Here is a 19,784-nt window from a genome sequence, read left to right as displayed (position 1 = left end):
CAATACACACCATATAAACTACGGCAAAAGAAATGTACGAAAATGGAAGGGGTGCGTGAGTAGACAAGCAAGAGGAGCGCTAATCTTCCGACTTGAGAGTGAGCAACTGGGCGTGTTGGTAATGCATGATTCGAATTTGTAGGCGCAAAGAAGACACGGACGAGAAGGGAGACACACACACAGGGCGCCACTGTGTGTGTCTCCCTTCTCGTCCGTGTCTTCTTTGCGCCTACAAATTCGAATCTTCCGACTGTATTGGACTGAACCGATTAGCCCTGCTGACTTTTTTGCATTAAGCAAATAGCATCACTTATCTGCTCCTAAAGCACTCTCGCGAGGACTGGCGAACGTTTTGGAGCGGTTATACGGACTTAATCTCGGCCTGCGTTCGAAATGAATAGGCTTCAATGACTAACCCCCGTATTCTAGAACGTCCCTTCATTCAACACTTCACCTTGACTTGTACAACTCGATGGTAGCGCCGTCTCTAGGCAGAACATGTCACTGCGTATCAGCGATAATTTGCAGCAAATCTTGAGAAGCGCGGCGTCATTTTATGTCGAGTAGCGCCGCTGTGCTCAACTCCGTCAAGTGAATGACGAACTTCGCGTCGAAGCTTGTTTGAGACTACGAGGGTAATTCATGTTGAATAATAGATAACGCGGCGAGTTTTCCTGTTTAGTAACAGCTGTTTCCGTTTGTGCATTAGGCGTACATTGAGTTTCGCTGTATTTCAGGCATTTCCTTATGGGTGTATAATTGCACTGTTAGGAACACTTTACATTACTGCAATTCCCGCATGATCTACCCACCAGCCCATAAATTGCTGTCCCAGGCTGAGCAAGTTGTTTGGCGCCGACTCCAAACGGGCAATTTGATTTCCCACTTCATCAATTCCCAAATTCATCAGGGTGACCCCATTGTCGGGTTACAGCACTGTCGTCTCTGCTCGAGTCCGCGAGCCGACTTTAATCACGTATATCGTCATTGTCTAAACAAGCCCAATCCCCCTTTGCGGGGGCTGAGAGACAGGAGCGATGGGAGGCTGCTTTGCGCAGCTCACGACCGGACGACCAACTCCGGATCGTGTGCTGGGACATGGGGGTCGCCGAAGCGCAAGGACTTTCGGCCACCTAGAGCGGCCCGAGGGCCCATCAGCTTCCTCTTTCTTCCCTGACCCCCCCCCCCCCTCACCTGACCCATTTCATGGCGCCAATAAAGTTGTATCCTTCTCCTCAACACGTTGATTCATTCGCACCATCCCACCGTTGATTCGCAGATCGGTTTCACCAACTACGCTTCGGAGTTCGTCAGCAGTCGAGTGGACGGCGACCTGCTGCTGCAGCTGGACGAGCCCATGCTGAAGGAGGACATAGGCATCAAGAACGGCATCTTGCGGCGCCGCTTCCTGCGCGAGCTGTCCCAGCTCAAGCGCATGGCCGACTACTCGTCGGTGGACACGACCAACGTCAACCAGATCCTGCAGAGCCTCGGCTCCGACTTCAGCCAGTACACGTACCGCATGCTCCAGAGCGGCGTCGACATGGACTCGCTCAAGATGCTCAACGACGACCAGCTGTTCAAGGAGTGCGGCATCGACAACTCCATCCACCGGCTACGGATCGGACAGGCCATACGCGGTAAGTGTCCAGTGGGCGTCCTCCCGTTCACTGCCTCGACCTAAGTCTCGTCCTGCAGAGAATGTGCCGCGCTTCGGGGGGCAACGGTCTTCCGGTGGTAGTTTGAGCAGGAAAGTGAAGTTTGACCTCTTGCTGAAGAAGGTATATAAAAGAAAAGAAAGGTACAAAGGTTAATCGGAGCAACTATCGGTTGCTACCTTACACAGGGGGTACAGAAAGGAAAAGGCAGGAGAGCGAGATACCGAGCACATGCACACAATTAGTGCTGTTCAAAGCACAGGAAGACGCTCATAGTCGTTCGTGGGTCGTCGCTCGTAGGAACTGCAATAACACATTCGCAGCCCTCTCCTGTGACTGCATTCGACATATTGAAATGACTTCTTCTGACTATGGTCTGTTGTCAATACGCGTAGTCGCGTACGTGCGTTTGTCTCTGAACACTGTATTGAGGACAGCCGCACACAAGACGTTCAAGCGTCTTCTCGAGACCACTGTTATTGCACGCAGCGTTAATTACCAGCCATTAAAGCAATGCAGAATGCACGACTTGAACAAAGGCTATCCAAGCCATAGGCCAGAGTCGAATAGAATCGCGTCGTCGGATGTCGCCAGGACAATGTTGCTGAAATTCTAAAGAGGACAGGAAGATATCCGTGCCAGCATGTTAACCCTTTCGAGTGTAAAGGCAATTCGTTTTGCCCTTCTTGACAACCAGTATTGCGACACTATTCTGCACCGCACGCATGCGCAATATGCGGCCAGCTCGCTGCTACAGCACCTTATCGCTCTCAGCAACTCGTACTTTGTTCGTGCTGCGCAGATCATTTGTCCATCGTCGCACAGAAAGTCCTCCGCTGAATGCACAATGAGCGATGTCTCGGGACGCGGTGCCAACTTCCGCTTTATGCCATTGGGAAACGACGCCGTTCGTCAGCCTTGACAAGGTGGTTGTTTCAAGCTCGTTCTTTTGACAGCCTTTTCCCTTGAGTTTTTCTGAAGCTCTTTCTAAAAACGTATACAGCCCAAGTTTCGATGAATCACGGGCGGAAGAGGCAAAAGTTTGTCTTTTTTTTTTCTTTTTGTTACCCTGCACGCTGCGTTTCAAGAACGAACGCAGCTAAGACGACTCAAGAAAGGATCTGCCTTATTAGACAGTTATAGTTTAGCGGGCTTAGCGGAATAGCGGGATCGAAATGCGCATGCGTAGTACGCTAAACTACCTCTAGCGTTTACCGTACGCACGCTATTTTTTCATATTTAGCGTTACCGTGTTTTCGTGGTTAACGTAGCGTACGTAAAACATGGCGGCGGTTTTGGACGCCCGCTTCGCACAGAATTTAGCGTTGATGTGGATGGATCCACTTCTTTAGCGGCAAACGACTGTGTACAATGGCTTCCCTTGCCGTCAGGTAGCTTCGAAGACCGAGTATTAAAGATAATTTAGCGTTGTTTTTGAGATCGCTTCCCATTTCGAACGTCCCTAGGCGTAACTAGAATATCGGTGTAAACAAGCCTGCAACATAAAAATAAATTTTCGCCTTTGGTACGTGGTTCATATTTACTTTTTTTATTGTTACTAAAAAAGTTGTATATTGCTGAGTGCGGGGGGGGGGGGGGGGTCAGTTATACTTTATGTATGTTCGCGCGTGCGTTTTTACGTGCCCCCCCCCCCCCCTCTCACCCACCGCTGCCTACGCCCCTTGTGAACACGCTTAGTTTGCGAAGTGACTATGTCGCTACTTGGCCGTGTTGTTTCGCGTTTACTGAGCTCCTTGCCTTGACCTTTCTCTCTGTTTTGTCTTCTGTAACCATAAAAAGAAAAGTGCTTTGGTGTTCATCTCGTAGGCTGTAGAGCTTATTTAACACAACAGCTGAAATCCGCATGCGGTACCTCAATCTCTCCGACAGCGAACAGTTTATAACAGCACCGGGAGACAAGTGGGACACGGCTGCATGGGGACGACCTGTTCGTCCTCTTGACAAATCGCTCACACCGGCAATGAGAGGCAAGGATGACGTCAGCAGCGCTGGCATCCGCACCGCTAGCGAGTAATCGGGTAGACAAGCACCAGCTGCGAGTTCTAAGCGTGGAGCGCGCGGTTGGCCCAGTGACTCGAAAAAAGAAACTTGTCTGGCGCAAATATAGCATCGCATGAACAAAAAAAAAAAAAGAAGAATCGAGTGCACGGGGAAAAACATAGCAGGGCGCGCAGCCTGCTCGCAATGCACCAATGCGATTTCGAGTTCTTGGCACTACAGTGGCAGACATACTTGTGCCGTGCTTGCGTGAGATCTATATGTATACGCCATGGCATGCAGGCGCATGTCTTGACAGCACGTGGGCGTGGACGAAATCGGAACATTGGAGCAGGCGTGTATGGAACAGACAGAAGCATAGGCGTGCGCGTGGGGGGGGGGGGGGGGGGGGCAGAATCTGCACTATACATTGACTTAGTAAGGGGGGGGGGACGCTGCGATGAACCCTCGTCCCCCCTTCCCCCTGATGAGGAACACCTACGCACGCCTATGGACAAGAGGGTGACCTGTCCCATTACTGCGTCAGCACTACTTTAGATTTATATACGCTGCGTGTGCTTCAGGCGGCTAGCTTAGAAAGTGCCGAGTTCTTGTCATAACCATATATACTCGCCTGCAGCGGCAGATATGGATGTTGATAACCCCGTCGTTTTCTTTCTTTTTTTCTGCACAAGCGAAGCAGTTTTAACCTCTTCGCTACCGAACAAACATGTAGGCAAGAAGAGTCGACGCTGTTTGCAAAATCTTATTTCACGTGGTTCCACAATTGCAAAGCAAAAAAAAAAAAACATTGCCGCAAAAATTTCATTTTCACAGGGTAAAACTGGGCGCCCGCAAACGGGGACCTTAGTTGCAAACATGTGGAAAACACAGCCGTTAAGCGCGAATTCTGAGTTTTAGTGCTTCAAATATTTTTAAATGATTCCCAAATACCAATATCATAACTTTCGTTCGATTTTTACACACACACAGACTGCGAAACTTTAAGCAGTTAGGCATAAGCAGCCACGCGCTGCGCGATATGCCCGCCGCTGTTTTGTTTTACTTGCACACCAGCCGATAATGCTGACTTCTGTTGCTCAGTATCGGAATATGGGTAAATGAAACTCTGGGTGACAAACGCGCTCTTCTGTGTAATTTGCTTAAGAAGTCATGTCCACGAACGTGGACGCAGATAGCGAAGATGGTTAACGAACTAGCGCACAGGTCACATGTATAATGACTGATAGGAGCGACTGTTCTTACGGTTTGCATTGGTGGAATATGAATATTGCGCGCTTTCATGTGTATATGTATATAATACCTTTCGGCTCTGTCGGTAGCATTTCTTTATTGAACTTCGGCGGCTTGGCGGTTTGCTGTTCTGCGCAGCCGCAATATTTCCACGCAGTACAACGCTCAGGCGTTGCGCTTTATAGTTGTCGATTCCAGAACGACGTGTCCAAAGCGAAGCAGTGTTTTTTTTTTTTTTTCCTGCGAGGCATTTGCCCCGTGGCGCCACTGTTTGGGCTGTTTTTGGACGAGAAACAGCCCGCGCCCTCTCGTCGCTTGCAACACCTTGTTTGGCAACCCTAGTTAAGGCACGCCACCCCTCAACGGGGCGGTAAACAAGGCCGCTCTTGAAAACAGCCAACGCCACCGCCATCGCGCCAGCCAGCCTGCGAGCCGTACTCTATTTGGATCGAGGTTCTGCGACGGCGTGCCTCCTCGGCCGCGAGCTGTCCCACTCGAAGCGCCCCTGCTGCTGCCACGCGGGCGAGCGAGCGCGTGGTGCGCGGGAATCCCCGAGGCTAAAAATTGCCACGTGGCGTTTATCTCTGGGGCTAAATTTGGCTCTGGGCCACTGCCTCCGTCATGTCTCCGCGCATTCCGCGGCCGGTCTCTGCTGCTTCGCGAACGACGCGCGCTATTTCGGGAGACTCCGAGAGAGAACAGAGCGCGCGCTAAACCAATTGGGGCATTTTGCGGAACCGCGTGCGCTCGCGCGCGGCCTACCTGCATCGCCGCCACGGACGCGCGTTTTTCGCGCAGTGTGAACGCTCGATCCGGCGCCCGTTTGATGAAGGTTCGAATACAATAATAAATGATGTAGTCTCGGCACACGATCTAGCACGCACTTGCGAAGGGGAAAACGGTGAGGAGTTCTAGTGAACGGCCAGGTACGCGTTTCGCGGCTGATGGCACGCTCTATTAATAGACGAAAGGGGACAAACTTTTAGCGAAAAGCATTCGCTGACTCGCCGGCGACGGTGGTAGTGGTTATGGTATATTCGACTACTGCCCCGAAGGTCGCAGGATCGAATCCCGGCCGCGGCAGCCGCATTTTCGGTGGAAGCGAAAAATTTGTTCCCTTGTAGTTAGATTTATGTGCACGTTAAAGAACCCCAGATGGTCGAAATTTCCGGCGCCCTCCACTACGACGTCCCTCATAATCATACCGTGGTTTTGTGACGTAAAGCCCCAACAACAAGAAGCATTCGCTGACTATGTGCTGGTGCTCTCCGCGCACGTGCTTGAAAAAAATGAGGCAAGCGCGCGCAGCGGCCGATCAAGACCTGCCTAGGAATTTGGTACGGCCCGTTATCAATTTCTGATCACATTTAGACGCATGATAACTGTCCTACACATAAAAAAAAGAGCTTAAGCAATTAAATCGGCTGCGCAAGCGTACGCAAAGAATTCGTAAGCAGCAAGTGCTCACATATTCAATCGATATACGCTTCAGGGGGGGGGGGGATTCAGCCCCCCCGAAATTTTTCATTTTTCACATACAAACGCACGCACGAACATACATAAAGTATGGTTGAACTCCCCCCCTCCCAAAAAACAAAAAAAACAAAAAATGCTGGCTACGCCCCCGATACGCTTGTGTGCACATGCACCGTGCGAAATACACGGAAAGTCTGCAGCTTCCCGCGTATAGAAGCACGGATGAGTATCGGCGGGCAGAAGCAGAAGGTTACATCTAAAGATCGTACACAAGTTTATAATCTTCAACATGCACGGGTTAAACAGCGCCGTTGCGTGCATGGCGGAATGTTACTGCGTCCCTCACACGTCGCTCGGTTCATGTGAAAGGGGCTGCGTTGTAAACATGAGCCAACCGGGAGAGCTTAACAAAATGGGACTGATCTCTCACAACGACAACGAAACGAGAATAAATGCCTGTCCGTGTTATCTAGACACAGTTTGCGACGTCTCCGGGATTGCCCGTCGCGACGGTGCATGGCCTTCGATGTTTTACGAGCTCGTAAAAAGGCGCCGCATGCGTAAGCCGCTTGCACGCGAGTGGTGCGGCGAACACAGCAAAACAATGCAAACGTTCGTCCCTCTCTCCCCACCTTTCTTTTTCACCTTCAGTCGTTCTTTCTGGGTTTGTTGTTCGCATTACTCTTATATAACGCGACGCGGCGCGTGTGTACCTATCTGGCTATCGGGGACGAGCAAGTCCGTTGACTTCACAAAAGTGAGGCACTTAGCGTACGCACGCCCGGAGATGAAGTCACCAGCGTGAGAACGTGGAGTCACGTGTAGGGCACCGCGGAACGCCGCTGAGTGCACGTAAGACGCGGTTTAAGAAGTATGCGGTCACGTGTCCGATGCCAGCGAGAAGGAAAGGAAAGGGTAAACAGGCGTGCGGAGGGGCGATTCTTGGAAGCAGGCCACAACGGTGGCTCTCGAAGGAAAAAAATTGAAACGCTCCCGAACAAAAGAATGCAGCGTGCCTGACCGCGAATGCCTATTCTACAGGGCACCCTTTGGTTCGAGTGAAACCAGGAACAATTCGGCGCACGAATAACCTAGCTGCGTGACTGCACACACGCGAGCGCTTGCTTCTGTTTCACTTGAGCGATATTTCACAAGGCCTTCTACAACAACGTCCCGTTGTGTAACCGCGCATTTTTACTTCTTTATTTGGGAATGGCATTTATACGCGGTAGAACGCGTTGTGCGATAAAATGTCTACCGCTAAGTGGTTTTCAGTTTCTGCGCAAGTTGTCTTGCAGCCTACGCTTAGGGAGAGAGAAGACATGTCTTAAACTTTATCTCTTTTTTTTTTTATGTGCAAATGCAGGTCTGAACCAGTGCGCGGACGAGGCCGACGAAATCGAACGAAACAAGAGCCTCGATGTCTTCGTCAGCTACCGGCGCTCCAACGGATCTCAGCTTGCCAGGTGAGAAGTTGCAACAATTCGTATTCGCACGTCGTTACTAGTCACCATTTATGAGCTTGCAACTTGCATTTGTATCACCCCATGTTTTACCTCCTCTTTCTCGCGCGGCTGCTTCTGCCTCCGTTCTTCTTTCCTCCTTTCCCTTCCCCTTTGCATAGGGTAGCAAACCAGAGGTTTCTCTGCCACTTAATCTTCCTCCCTTTCCCTCATTTCTCGCCTCCTCTGTACAGCGATATTTGCCGACATTATGATGCTAGAGGAAGTTCGTTTAGTGGGGTGATCCTTAGGGATACCTACCCCACTAGTTTTAAGCATACAGCAAACTACTGCTTGCAGTTTCTGCTGTGTGCTTTTGCAATTTTGACCCAGTGCAGTATTGCGGCCGATCGGAGAAGCATGGGTCACATCTGTCAATAACGAAATAGCCGTATAAACGTGTTATGCATTCAAATAGTGCAATGAATTTGTGAAAACATATAAAACAAGCAGTTCTGCATTAAAAGCAAGATATATTTAAGATGGCAGCTTTCTAAGCACTAGGAAAAAAAAAAGCCTGTGTGAAAAAGTAAGCCAGCCTACATGACTAATCTCTAAGCTGTACTTTGCCTTTTCTTCCAGTCTCTTGAAGGTTCACCTGCAACTGCGAGGCTTCTCAGTGTTCATCGATGTTGAACGACTGGAAGCGGGAAAGTTCGACAACAACCTCCTCAACAGCATACGACAGGCCAAGCATTTTTTACTCGTCCTCACGCCCAACGCCCTCGACCGGTGTGTGGGTGACAATGACCGCAAGGACTGGGTTCACAGGGTGAGTGAAAGTTGGCATCTCGTGTTGGCAGTGATCACTAAGCGAGAGAGTCACCTATTAGTATCACTGTGAAGTGTTAGTCCCCAAAGCCATATAGAAAGCTATATGAAAGCGATGCTGGGAAGCAAAATTTGTTTGCTAAGAAACAGTTACTGTCATAAAGCCACGACAGAGGCAGCTACTAGACAACTAGAGCAATGAGGAAACTACTAAAGAAGCTCCACTGCTGCCCCTTTGCTGCTCTCTTGCAAGTGCGTACCTGCACGTTCAATTAGAGTTGCTGGGCCATTATTTTAGTTCAGTAAAACAAAAAACTCATCACATGTCATGCACAACATTTCCTCTGCTAATACGTTGTTGTGACTCTTCATCGCTTTCAAAGTAACTTTCTTGACTCCCCGACCTGATTGTTGTTACACCACTTGCTCAAATGCACAAGGAATTCTTGTGGAGAAAGTTGTTCACCTATAAATCAGTTGCTTTAGAGGGAATCTTCTATTACAAAGCATTTTTACCGCAGTTACTGCATCTGTAAAGTAATTCTTTCGACATGCAGGACCTGTAATGAAATTTTTACGCCAGCTAGGAAAGTTGTGCACTACTATTTGCTATCACCCAAAATTTATGACTCGCAACTCCAACATTTTGCACATTTTTTTTTTACTCTGTACCACAGCAGTTAGCCTAATGTGCCAAGACTTGTTGGTGCTTGCATCAGGCAGCCTTGCAAAGTCGTTTATCAGAGAACACAAAAGCATGTGGTCCTATCTATACTTTCGGGGCCTTTTGATCACGTGACCACCATGCCATTAACATAAATCGGCAGTTTAAAGAAAGCCACATAGCCTGACATGCGAAACTTGTTTTGTCTATGTATAGGAGATTGTGGAAGCTCTTCAGAGCCAGTGCAACATCATTCCAATCCTGGACAACTTCCAGTGGCCAGAGTCTGAAGTCCTCCCTGAGGACATGAGGGCAGTCTGCTACTTCAATGGTGTGCGGTAAGTTCAATTCTTCTCCTTCCTTTTTCACTCTAGCATTGAGTTTTGTCACTATAATGGCAAAATAGTTAGAGACCCCCAGAATAAATTTTTTACTCCATCATTCTAAGAAACTGTCCTACGAAAATTCTCACGCAATTAGATTTTTACAAAAAATACCAATAAGGGCTACTACAACAGTTTAAAACTGCAAAAGCATGCTTTGCGTGCATAACTTAGTTTCCCACAAAAATTGCTGCTCCTGATATGTCGAATGTTAAGAGAGTCGGTAAACAGTTCTCAATGTATTGGCAATTAGATGCTAGAGATGAACCAAATCGTAAGTGCACTTCACTGCATAATGGCAAGTTTGCGCTGTTATGTAATGCGCCGCATTGCACCTCTGTGTTGCAGTGAAGTCTGCTAAAGCAAATTCGTCGTGGAGTGCAAGCATGACCCTTACCGCGCGAGTCATCCGTATTCCGACTTGCAAACCTTCATTCTTCCTCCACATTTTAATGCCTAGTCTGAGATTGTCAACAAAACAGCACCATTTCGTAAGCGTGAACATTTGTTTTCAACAACGCAAGAATCGATCACAGTATCTTTAGGAGAAGTGCGCTTGCAGGGGCACAGCATTCAATATACCGGGTTTGACTGTTGGAAGGAACCCTGGCGTTATATCTATGGGAGCAGCAAGTAAGGTATTCCAAGCAGCATGAGATTGACGAGCACATAGATTTGCCTAAACTTCATCCTTCCGGCCTAAAACAGCTCAAAGAGAACAATATGAGGATAGTAAACCACGAGCAGCACTGTCCAACTAAAGCTTACCACCAAGGGTGCTGCATTGATGTTAGACGTGTGACACATAACAAGTTCTCTTATTGACTGGAATAAAAGCATTGAACAGAAGTCGACAGATACTTCTTTACCTGGTCTTTTTTCTCCACTGGTATCATCCATTTAATCTTTCCTACAATTTCGGTACATTTTTGCTCGTATGTCCAAAGGTTTACCCAACAATTCCAGGTGCCTCCCAGTGCTTTGAGCAGGGTGTCGGAACGAAATGTTTTTCGTTTCGGTTTTGGTTTCGTTCCACCGCAAAAAGTTCCGTTCCGTTTCTGTTCCGAAACGAAAAAAAAAAACGTTCCGTAACGGTTCGTAACGTTTTTTTTAATGCAAAAATTTGACTTTAAAGTACTCATAAAAACATGGGATTTGTGATAGAGTTACTTGCCCTCCTCTTAATTAAGAAAGTGGGAGAGAGGTAAAACACGTTCTTTCTACGTTCTTTCAGAGAAGTGGAAGAAACTCTACCACGAATTCCTACCAACTAGTATAAACCAGTACTATACCCTTCAAAGTCATAATATTTATTTTCTCAAAAGTCAATTACGAATTTTTTTAGTGGGCTCAATGCTTTGTGTCAAGGGAGTGAGCACGATATCAAAAGCAGCACATCAGTGAGTGCACTCTCTGTGCGAGACCACTGATCTGAATAAAAAAATTCGCCAGGCCTGCGCGGAACACGCAGCACAGTCACAGCGTAAGCTGGAACAACAGCCTTTCTAGAGCCCGTTCTATACTTTCTTGGAGAAACTAATACAAGTACACATGCAAAGTACCCACTACGCCATAAATCATAATTTTTATGTAGTAGCGAAGCACCCACTATGCCATTTTTCTTCATTCTTCGGAGAATCGTAGTACCTGCTACACATCTGTGAGGCACTATAGATGTGCACTTTGTGCTGTGGCTAATCATGATGAAGAATTATGGCTGAGCCCTTTGTAACGGGTTGAAAGCATTCAACGACTGACTCCTTGAGCAATTCGTATTGTATGACGCCAGGTTGCTATTTTACTCTTCTGCCCCGCTATATAACATATGTTAACACGATTCCTTGGCCGTCATGACGCCTGTATGGAGTATTTTTGCGGAGAAGTTACAAGCAACAGCGTGACACTGTGGTGGGATACTCGACTGCCATGCACAAGGCGCGGGTTAAAATCCATTCGGATCCTAGAAATTTGTTTCTCATTTCATTTTTTTCTTATTTCACGCGATAGCGGTTACGGACACCGGCGGATGGTGCCAAAATCGACTGTTCTGATGTCATAACAGGTTTCGCTGTAACAAACTTCGGTGCCGACTATGCCCTCTCCACGCTGGCCTGCGTGACAGGCGCGCGAAAGTCCACTTGCGTTAATATAAACATATCTGGTTGCCACTGTTTTCGTTTTTCGCACAATTTCAACATATCTTTCCTTTGGAATTCCTGCCTGAGGTACGCGCTAATACTGTATGTGCATAATCGCTCACGTTGCATGACCTCAGTTCGGGATTGCCAAGTTTTCTCGTGAACCGAAAAACGATTGAAAAGATTTCGGTTTCACTCCGGAACGAAATAATAGATAAAGTTTCGGTTACGTTTTCGTTCCGGTCAAAAATATCGTTTTTTTCGTTTTTCGTTTTTGGTTTTCGTTCCGTTCCGACACCCTGGCTTTGAGTGCTTCTAGACAACATCTTGTTTGCCGTGCAGGTGGATTCACGACTACCAGGATGCATGTGTCGACAAGCTCGAGCGGTTCATGAGGGGCGAGATGAACGTGCGCAGCGACGGTCCGCTGGGCCGCTATGTGGGCATGGGAGGTCCCGGCACGCCGGGCACCCCGAGCACGATGGCCAGCTGCCGTGCGGCAGTCTACCAACGCAGTGCCAGCAATGACAGTACCAAGGGTAGCACTGGTTCCGACCGCGAGTCCAGCAATGGCCGAGCTCCCACAGAGCAGCCACAAGCGCAGCTCCCTGCGCAGCCACACTGCTGACCCCACCGCGCCACCGGGGGGTCCCCTCACTCAAGGCACGTGGCAGTGTATGAAGCACACAGTTAGTACAGACTCTAGAGGAAAATCTCCCCCATAAGGCCCCAGCATTCGAATCTAGTAGTGTAATGGCCGCAATCGCTGCCATTACACTACGTTGTGACTGTTACCAGCCCCTGAGATGGGCGCAAGACTTGATGGTAGTATTCAGTTGTCATCACAGTTAATGAAAGTGAGCGTAACGTAAAAGTTGTAGGTGCGTGTCACCATAAAGCGCAGATGATGCACTGCGTCTCTCAACTAAATCACAAGACGTGCAATCAGACGCAATCTCAAACTAGAGTGGATATGGTGGTGCCACCTAGCAAAAGCACCAGCAAGTGCACTGTCCAGCAACGAGAGTCCTGCAAACAGTAAATAGCGTTGAATCTTTCCTAAAAATATTCTAAATAAACATTAAGCACTGTTCGCAGATCTCTAATGCGTCAAAATACCAGTGTTTGATTCATATTGCCAGCAGCACTAGCGTTGAATAGTGGTAATTTTAGCCTATATTTAAATAGCAAAATCAACAATTACTATGGTAGTGTAATGGCACCTTTCTTGTGGTCGGCATGCTTTCAGCCCAGCTTTTCCTCTAGTCTGTACCAACTCTATGGAATGAAGCATAAGGAAATATTTAGTAGGATCAATCTGAGGGTGATTGTCAAAGTTGAGTGATAGCATCCTAGTAGATGTGGTAAGATGCGGTGCTGCAGATAATTAATTGGTCACAATGCAAACAGATACCGTACCTGAATACGACTTACAGGCAATCAGGTTATTGGTTTTATTTCGTTGTAGCACACGTGAACATGTAAAGCAGCTGGAATATCAAACGTGGGCACATCTCATGCCATATAAATGTCATTTCCTCAGTTCTGTCATGAAAAATGCTGTTTTTATGTAAGTTGGCATGACCGTTCACCACAGAATGCTAGAAGTTGATAGTTGACATGCAGAACAGTACTGCATGCAGCTTTTCCTGCTTCTTTCCTGCATCCTGCGTGCCAGTTGTCAAAAAAAAAAAAAAAACATTCCATGATAAACATGGGCCAAGTAACTTCACTTGCCAACTTGTAGCATTCGCGCCAGTAGACTGTACATGTTTAGTCCACTCGTATTAGAATGCATAGAATGTTTTTTTAACTTTCCTTCTTGTGCTTGTGTACAAGCATAACTAAAGATGACAATTTTCTTTGCAGGACCCGCACTGCAAAATCAAGCATACAGCTAGACAGTGCCATCAGCTCCATCAGCTGTCGCGGTGGTTTCCACCCTTGAAGCAGGGTTCCACAACCGACTCAAAGAGAGAAGCGACCGCCTCTTCTGCAGAGGCAACGCTCACCACTGTTCCACAAGCGGCACAGTGAACTCGCAGAACATCAATGCAAGAGAAGCCACGGGGTCTTCTTCTCGTGGTTCCACTACAGTTCCTGCTTCTGTGAAAAAAAGTTTCACGTTTACCGAGGAACAGCACCACTTGAAATTGAGGACTATGACGACTCAAGCTGTCTCCCCGGGGTTCATGTGCGAGGCACACCAATTTATGAAAGTGGAACATGCCGTCAGACAATGTTTTTGATGTTCATGTTGCCCACGTTCAGTATTCGTCTACCTAAGGCTGCAGCTACAATGCATACTTTTACGACGGGAATCAATGATCGTGTCAATGGCCAGTTGTGCAATACATTAAAAGGTCTTAAATTCCGAGCTTTGATTCGTTAAGGAATCGCCTTAATGAACGCCGGATCAACCAGTGCAACTACTTTCGAATGAAGAGTCAACATTGCGGTATTAGACCTAGTGAGATGCCAGTACAGCTTGCCTGGCACATTGTTGCTGCGAGTGAAGTGTTCGAGGAGGCGACAGAGTCAATATTAAAGGTGCCTCATATAGGCTTCAAAATAAGTAAGATCTAAGTGTTTTATATATAGCAACAAAGGGTGAGACCTTATTTAGCACTTGATAGAGGCATAGATGAAGAGTGATCGCAGCCGCAAAGTTGTGCCTTCGGAAACGGCCGCTTGCCTTTCATTTTCCGTCCAGCGCACTTTGTTATGCTGTCACCTAACCAAGTGCTTTTGAGTTCTGTTCTTTGCAATGTGTTTTGTTGTTTTAGGACATATATAGTATACAAGTGGTATGGGAGAGCTGTACAGTGAGGAAAAATACAAAAGAGAACGCCAAATTTGGAATTCAGAGGACAGTTACCATGGAAGAGTTCGCGCACGGAGTTTGGAAGTTGCACTTCCAGTCTGAGTGCTGCAGGAGTACCTAATTCGGCGTTCCTCTCCGTATTACACCGCCACGTACACTCTCCTTGAGGCCAGGCACTATTTTTTTTCTTGGTAAAGTTCCCACGCGCAACTTGCTAACAAAAAGAAATGCAATGGCCCGATATTTGTTGATGTCTGATAGTCACTGTATAAATTATTGTTCCTATGGTGCTGGCACCTCAGGATATTTAGTATTTTTAAGTCACATGTTTGTGTTGCGTTATACCCCACTATTTTTTTTCTCCCCGTGCCCCCTTTACCTCATGCGCAGGTGCTAGGCATAAAAGCCTGACATTACTGAGCACTTGTCGAATCAAAAATATCATTTCATCATTGTACATATGTTTTCTCAGATGCCGCTATGCGAGAGTTCAATAAACTGTTTTATATTATAGGAAACTGCGTGTGCACAGTGTTTCATTTTCCATTGTGTTTGGAGCCTCGGAATGAACAAACCTATAACAGATCACGAGAAGGTGGAAACAGTGAAACCTTTATCGCCAGTACAGTACAATCTCGTTAATTCAGAAATTTGGAAAATTCGTCATTCCCACACCCTCCCTTCAAAAATTTTCATAGCCCTATGGTAACAAGCATTCACTAATTCAACGCAAAATTGCACGCGCACTGGTTAATTTGGTCTGGAGGCAAGCCAAAGAAGGTGAAACTGCGTCTCGGAGGCCATAATATTTATCGCATTGCATTTTCTTTGCCACACGTGCAAACTTATGGTCTCCAGCAGCAACGGTGCGCTGTCGATGCCGATTGCGGAGGCCAAGGAAAACCGGATTTTTTTTTCGAAAACTTATGAAAGGGGACGCAAGGTGGCGTTTTGGAGCACGCATCATCCTGTCATCAGCGGAGAACGGATAACAAAGAAACAAGGCCTCGGACAGATAGCGTGCGGACCTGTAGGATGATATAGCGTTCCTTGGCCTGCTTCCCTCTGAAGTGGAGCTTGCAGATTACGTTACAATTGATGATGGCGTTGTCATCACCGGTCACTTGAACGATGATGAGATCATCAGTGCAGCCCTCAATGAGACGGATGAGGCGTCCGACGAAGACCCGTGCGATGAACTGTGCCCGGTGCGTCGTACCGCAAAAGAAACCGCAGACACTCTCATCGTTCTACAGGAGCTTTGTTACGATGTCCCAGGCAATACTCTTGCGCCAAAGGGCTTGTCACATGCCCGCAAACTAGTCCTTGCCGCCCAGCTGTTCACAAAAAAAAAAAACAAGAAAGCATCACAGACCACTACTCAAAATAAAGGTGTGCGATAAAGGAATCGAAAATGTGCGTTTTTGTTATGCATTCTTTAATTCGACATTCGGATAATTCGGACATTTTTTTCACTCCCTTAAGATCCGAATTAACAAGGTTTTACTGTATGAGCAAAGCTGCCAACCTGTGAACTTTGACATTATTAAAATGCCATGGATGACACCTAGCTGATGAGGAGGCTTGCAGGAAGAGCCTGCTCCGAGCACGCACCTATCCTGGGATATACATACACACCTTTTCAAAGCTACATTAAAGAGTAAACGATTTCACTCGTATTAGCAAATTTCACTTTCGCAACACCAAAAGCCTCAGTCGTGCCACGAGATTACTCTTGGTAAGTTGCCAAGTTGGCAACGAAAAAGAAATGCAAATGGTTATGTTGCCTCGAAGCTGCCACGCCAACTAGTCATGATGTCCAAGATTTTGATAACATTTGTTAGGGCCTACACGATTCTTTATAGGTAAAAGCCTTTCCGGGAGCATGGATGAACAGCTGTTCATAGCAGTGTCTGCTTTCCGCAGGATATGTGGTTTATGACGCCTCTAATAAAAACAACGGCTACTTGAGAGTGTCACTCTAAGGTGCTGCAAAATTTCAAGTGCACAAGTAATATTTCGGAGGAATTTTTCTGACTCTACAACTTGAGCAAGATCAATTCGTGAAAATAGGGAGAATGAATTTAAGTGGTGCTAGTAGCAAGCAATCCGTCTCAAGCAGAACAACTTTCTTACTGCAATGCAAGAATCTACTCGATAAGGCTCATTTAAAGGGGTACTGACACGAATATTTTCAGTTGTCGTTTTTTTGCGTCAAATGAAAGGTCAAGCCCTCAAGAGCCTAGAAAAGGTAGTGCTAAGCGCGAGTGCACCCTGAAAAAGTAATTACAGTATGTTTTTAAAAGCTAGTTTCAGTTCCTACTGTACCCTGACGTGACAACACGGTATGAGCTTCTCGTCACGTGCTCGCACAATATACAGTGATGTTTCCACGGCCGCTCCGCACCGTGGCTCCGTCGGTGACGCGTAAGCGGCCATTTTGGAAGTTTTGATGACGCACAAGGAGCCATCTTGGAAGTTTTGGCACCTATCATCATCACAACTAGCCAGACTGCTGCGTGAAGTCACCAGAATTTGTACTGTAGCCTGACGTCAAGCTGGTGTCGATGTCAGTAGGTGCGCCATAGAAAAATTGACTTTAATATCAAATTAAAATATCTTATCAGCATTTGCTGAGCTTCACACTTGCTCAGAGCCGTCTCTGCATACAGGAGATTAGTATGGCAGAGTAAACTCTCCTTCGAAAAAAGGTGTCAGTGCCCCTTTAAAGTCGGTCATGTCGAAAAAAATGGCTTCCCGAAGATTACAAAGTTTTTTTTTAGCTATGCTTTCATGGTAACCCACAACTTGTTATGCACGAATAAATTTATTTCAGTAGCAGCTATAAATAAGGACATAAGCCAGTAAGAAAACACAAAATCCATGAAATCTTAACTGTCGCCTTTGCTGTAAGCAGTGTACTTGTCGCTCTTGCCGTACACCTTTGACGCGGGGTACTTCTGTCGGTTGAGCTCCACTTTGCGAAGCACCGCGGTTGGCAGGTCCACCTGACAGCGATCGGCGAGACGAACAAGGTAAACCAAGACATCACTCAGTTCCTCACCCAGGTGCGTCTTCTCCTCCGGTGTCCAGTCTGCAACAAAAGAGGCCATAGATGTGACTCCAACTCAAGATTTAAAAAGCAGATAACAAGAAATGAACAAATGGGTAATTAGAATTCACTTAGGCTTCATCCATGCAAGGCCAAACTTTGATGCAAACGTAGATATATGAATTACCAGATATAAAAAGGTTTCTGGATATCGGTACATAAAGACTAAATGAATACGGGCTTATGCTGAATATAATCGAGGTATTTTTTCTTTTCTACCCCCTATGGTGGTCTAGTGTAAGGGGTGAGCTGACATGTGAAAAGACCAACAATGAGCCCAATTTATCCAGCACTGTTTCATTCACTGACTGAGCTACATGCAGCAGGCATTCCCCCGCACACCTCTTTGGTTATTTCTGCACACATAACTTTGGGCGTTTAAGCCAGTGCCACTCGTGGCCATTGCAGTGAATGCGGAACATCACTTTTGCCACACGGTGACATCTAGCACGTGATCTTTATACGGGTTGGCAGTCGACCAACAAACCCTCGCATGCTACCTAAAGGCATCAAACTAACCGGGTCAAGACCCTTGATATATTGTGGTAGGATGTGAGCTATCTAGTGCATTCGATAACCCCTGGTGCAATAGTTTACAGATCACAGAGGGTTCTCCATGCAGCATAACTAGAAACACAGGGTTCATGCTTACCTGGTAGACCTTCTTTGACTTCACCTTTCCACTGGCTAGAGAAAAAAATATAGAAAACAATGTAAAATGCACTAGTGGGGGTAGTTTTCACTTCACACCAGCAAAACTAACAGGCTGTTTTAAGACAAGTTATGGCAACTTAGGTAAAATAAAAGTGATCATGCATTTGAAAAAGGTTGTTGCACAATCTCCATGCTCCTGTTGTATCACACAATTTCTCACATATACACTTTGTCACATTCAAATATAGATGTACCGTGTTAGCACAACACTTCTGTTTTCAAACCCTGTCCTTGCCAGTATATGTTAGCACTGTGAACTACAGGCCATCAGTGCAAAACACACAATCAAATCAAGACGAGCGCTCCTTGCTCTACAAAACCTTTGATGCCGTGTTTTTTGCTCTAAAGACAGGTTACATATACATACGCAAGGCAAACGAGCTGAAAAATGGTGTGTCATGTTCCATTATACGTACAATATTCGAAATGCAATACATCAGCTTTGGAGATGTGTGTGTGTGTGTGTGTGTGTGTGTGTGTGTGTGTGTGTGTGTGTGTGTGTGTGTGTGTGTGTGTGTGTGTGTGTGTGTGTGTGTGTGAGCAAGCGAGCGCGTGTGTTCGCTTTAGTAACAAGCCTTGCCCCTTCCATGCATTGGTTATATTGTTTGATACAATTAGAACACTTCCTGCCAGTTACGCGTCACACTGGATGAGAAAATATGAAGTTGTAAATTAAACACGCTGTTATTTACACGCTCGAACTAAGCAAGCAAACGTGCATACACCTACAAGCATTCGGAGACTTCTCCGACTTCAGCGACCATCGCAAGAAGGATATTCCTTGGTGAGTGGTACTGGTCCCAATTTCTCTCCTTCGCGAAATCGGCTTGGATCTGGCGTCTGGTGAAAATGACAAAAGAACGGCACCATTCGGCGTAACGGTGTCCGTACTCGATATCGAAACGCTTTAAGCGAGTTCAGATACATTGTAGCACGAAACAAACGCTTGACTACTAGCCCCGAAAGGCACACATGCGGTACTTACATCGCCTCTAGACTCAAATTACTGCTGAACTGAAAGTTACTCGGCTCCATGCTCGGCACCGAGGAGGTTGATCCCTCAGACGCACTGCCATTTGTATGGGCGCTTTGAGACATTTGACGATCTCTTCTTGCAATTAATGTAACAGTCCTGAGTAGTGAGCGAACGATCATAGATATAAAGGAGCGCGATACTTTACCACGGTGAACTACAAAGCACGTGGATTGTTTTGAAACTAAGGAGGGCGCGTAAACACACTGATGATGATGATGATCGTTATTTTAAGCATGGTATTTTTTTATTTGATA

General features: G+C 46.7%; 2 protein-coding genes across 8 annotated transcripts in view; one reads left to right on the top strand and one right to left on the bottom strand.

Annotated features, from left to right (window-relative positions):
- LOC119390019 (NAD(+) hydrolase sarm1) overlaps positions 1–15,186 on the top strand; it is a 212,005-nt gene extending 196,819 nt beyond the window's left edge. For all 7 annotated transcript variants that reach the window (XM_049414618.1, XM_037657523.2, XM_037657520.2 and 4 more), the window contains exons 6-11: positions 1,280–1,640; positions 7,753–7,852; positions 8,471–8,660; positions 9,540–9,661; positions 12,187–12,507; positions 13,714–15,186. In XM_049414618.1, the coding sequence (XP_049270575.1) occupies positions 1,280–1,640; positions 7,753–7,852; positions 8,471–8,660; positions 9,540–9,661; positions 12,187–12,472 (1,059 nt within the window). In that variant the 3' untranslated portion in view covers positions 12,473–12,507; positions 13,714–15,186. The remainder of the gene's footprint in view (positions 1–1,279; positions 1,641–7,752; positions 7,853–8,470; positions 8,661–9,539; positions 9,662–12,186; positions 12,508–13,713) is intronic.
- A 2,279-nt stretch (positions 15,187–17,465) lies between these two features.
- LOC119390018 (dCTP pyrophosphatase 1) lies at positions 17,466–19,724 on the bottom strand. Its single transcript, XM_037657518.2, has 4 exons — positions 19,480–19,724; positions 19,224–19,334; positions 18,433–18,467; positions 17,466–17,762 (listed from the first exon to the last, which is right to left on the bottom strand). Exons 1-4 carry the CDS (start codon positions 19,647–19,649, stop codon positions 17,560–17,562), a joined length of 519 nt encoding a protein of 172 aa, XP_037513446.1. The 5' UTR covers positions 19,650–19,724; the 3' UTR covers positions 17,466–17,559.
- Between the last annotated feature and the right edge of the window lie 60 nt (positions 19,725–19,784).

Source organism: Rhipicephalus sanguineus, chromosome 4 (genome assembly GCF_013339695.2).
Source record: "Rhipicephalus sanguineus isolate Rsan-2018 chromosome 4, BIME_Rsan_1.4, whole genome shotgun sequence".
Taxonomy (NCBI): Eukaryota; Metazoa; Arthropoda; class Arachnida; order Ixodida; family Ixodidae; genus Rhipicephalus; species Rhipicephalus sanguineus.
This window is presented reverse-complemented; position numbering and strand designations above follow the sequence as displayed.

Excerpts from the sequence above, each read along its gene's own strand:
- LOC119390018 (XM_037657518.2), bottom strand. The coding sequence starts at position 19,649 with ATGATCGTTCGCTCACTACTCAGGACTGTTACATTAATTGCAAGAAGA. Across the intron at positions 19,335-19,479 it reads AATTTGAGTCTAGAGGCGAT|ACGCCAGATCCAAGCCGATT; the intron begins GTAAGTACCGCA and ends CATTTTCACCAG. Across the intron at positions 18,468-19,223 it reads GGAGAAGTCTCCGAATGCTT|CCAGTGGAAAGGTGAAGTCA; the intron begins GTAGGTGTATGC and ends TTTTTTCTCTAG.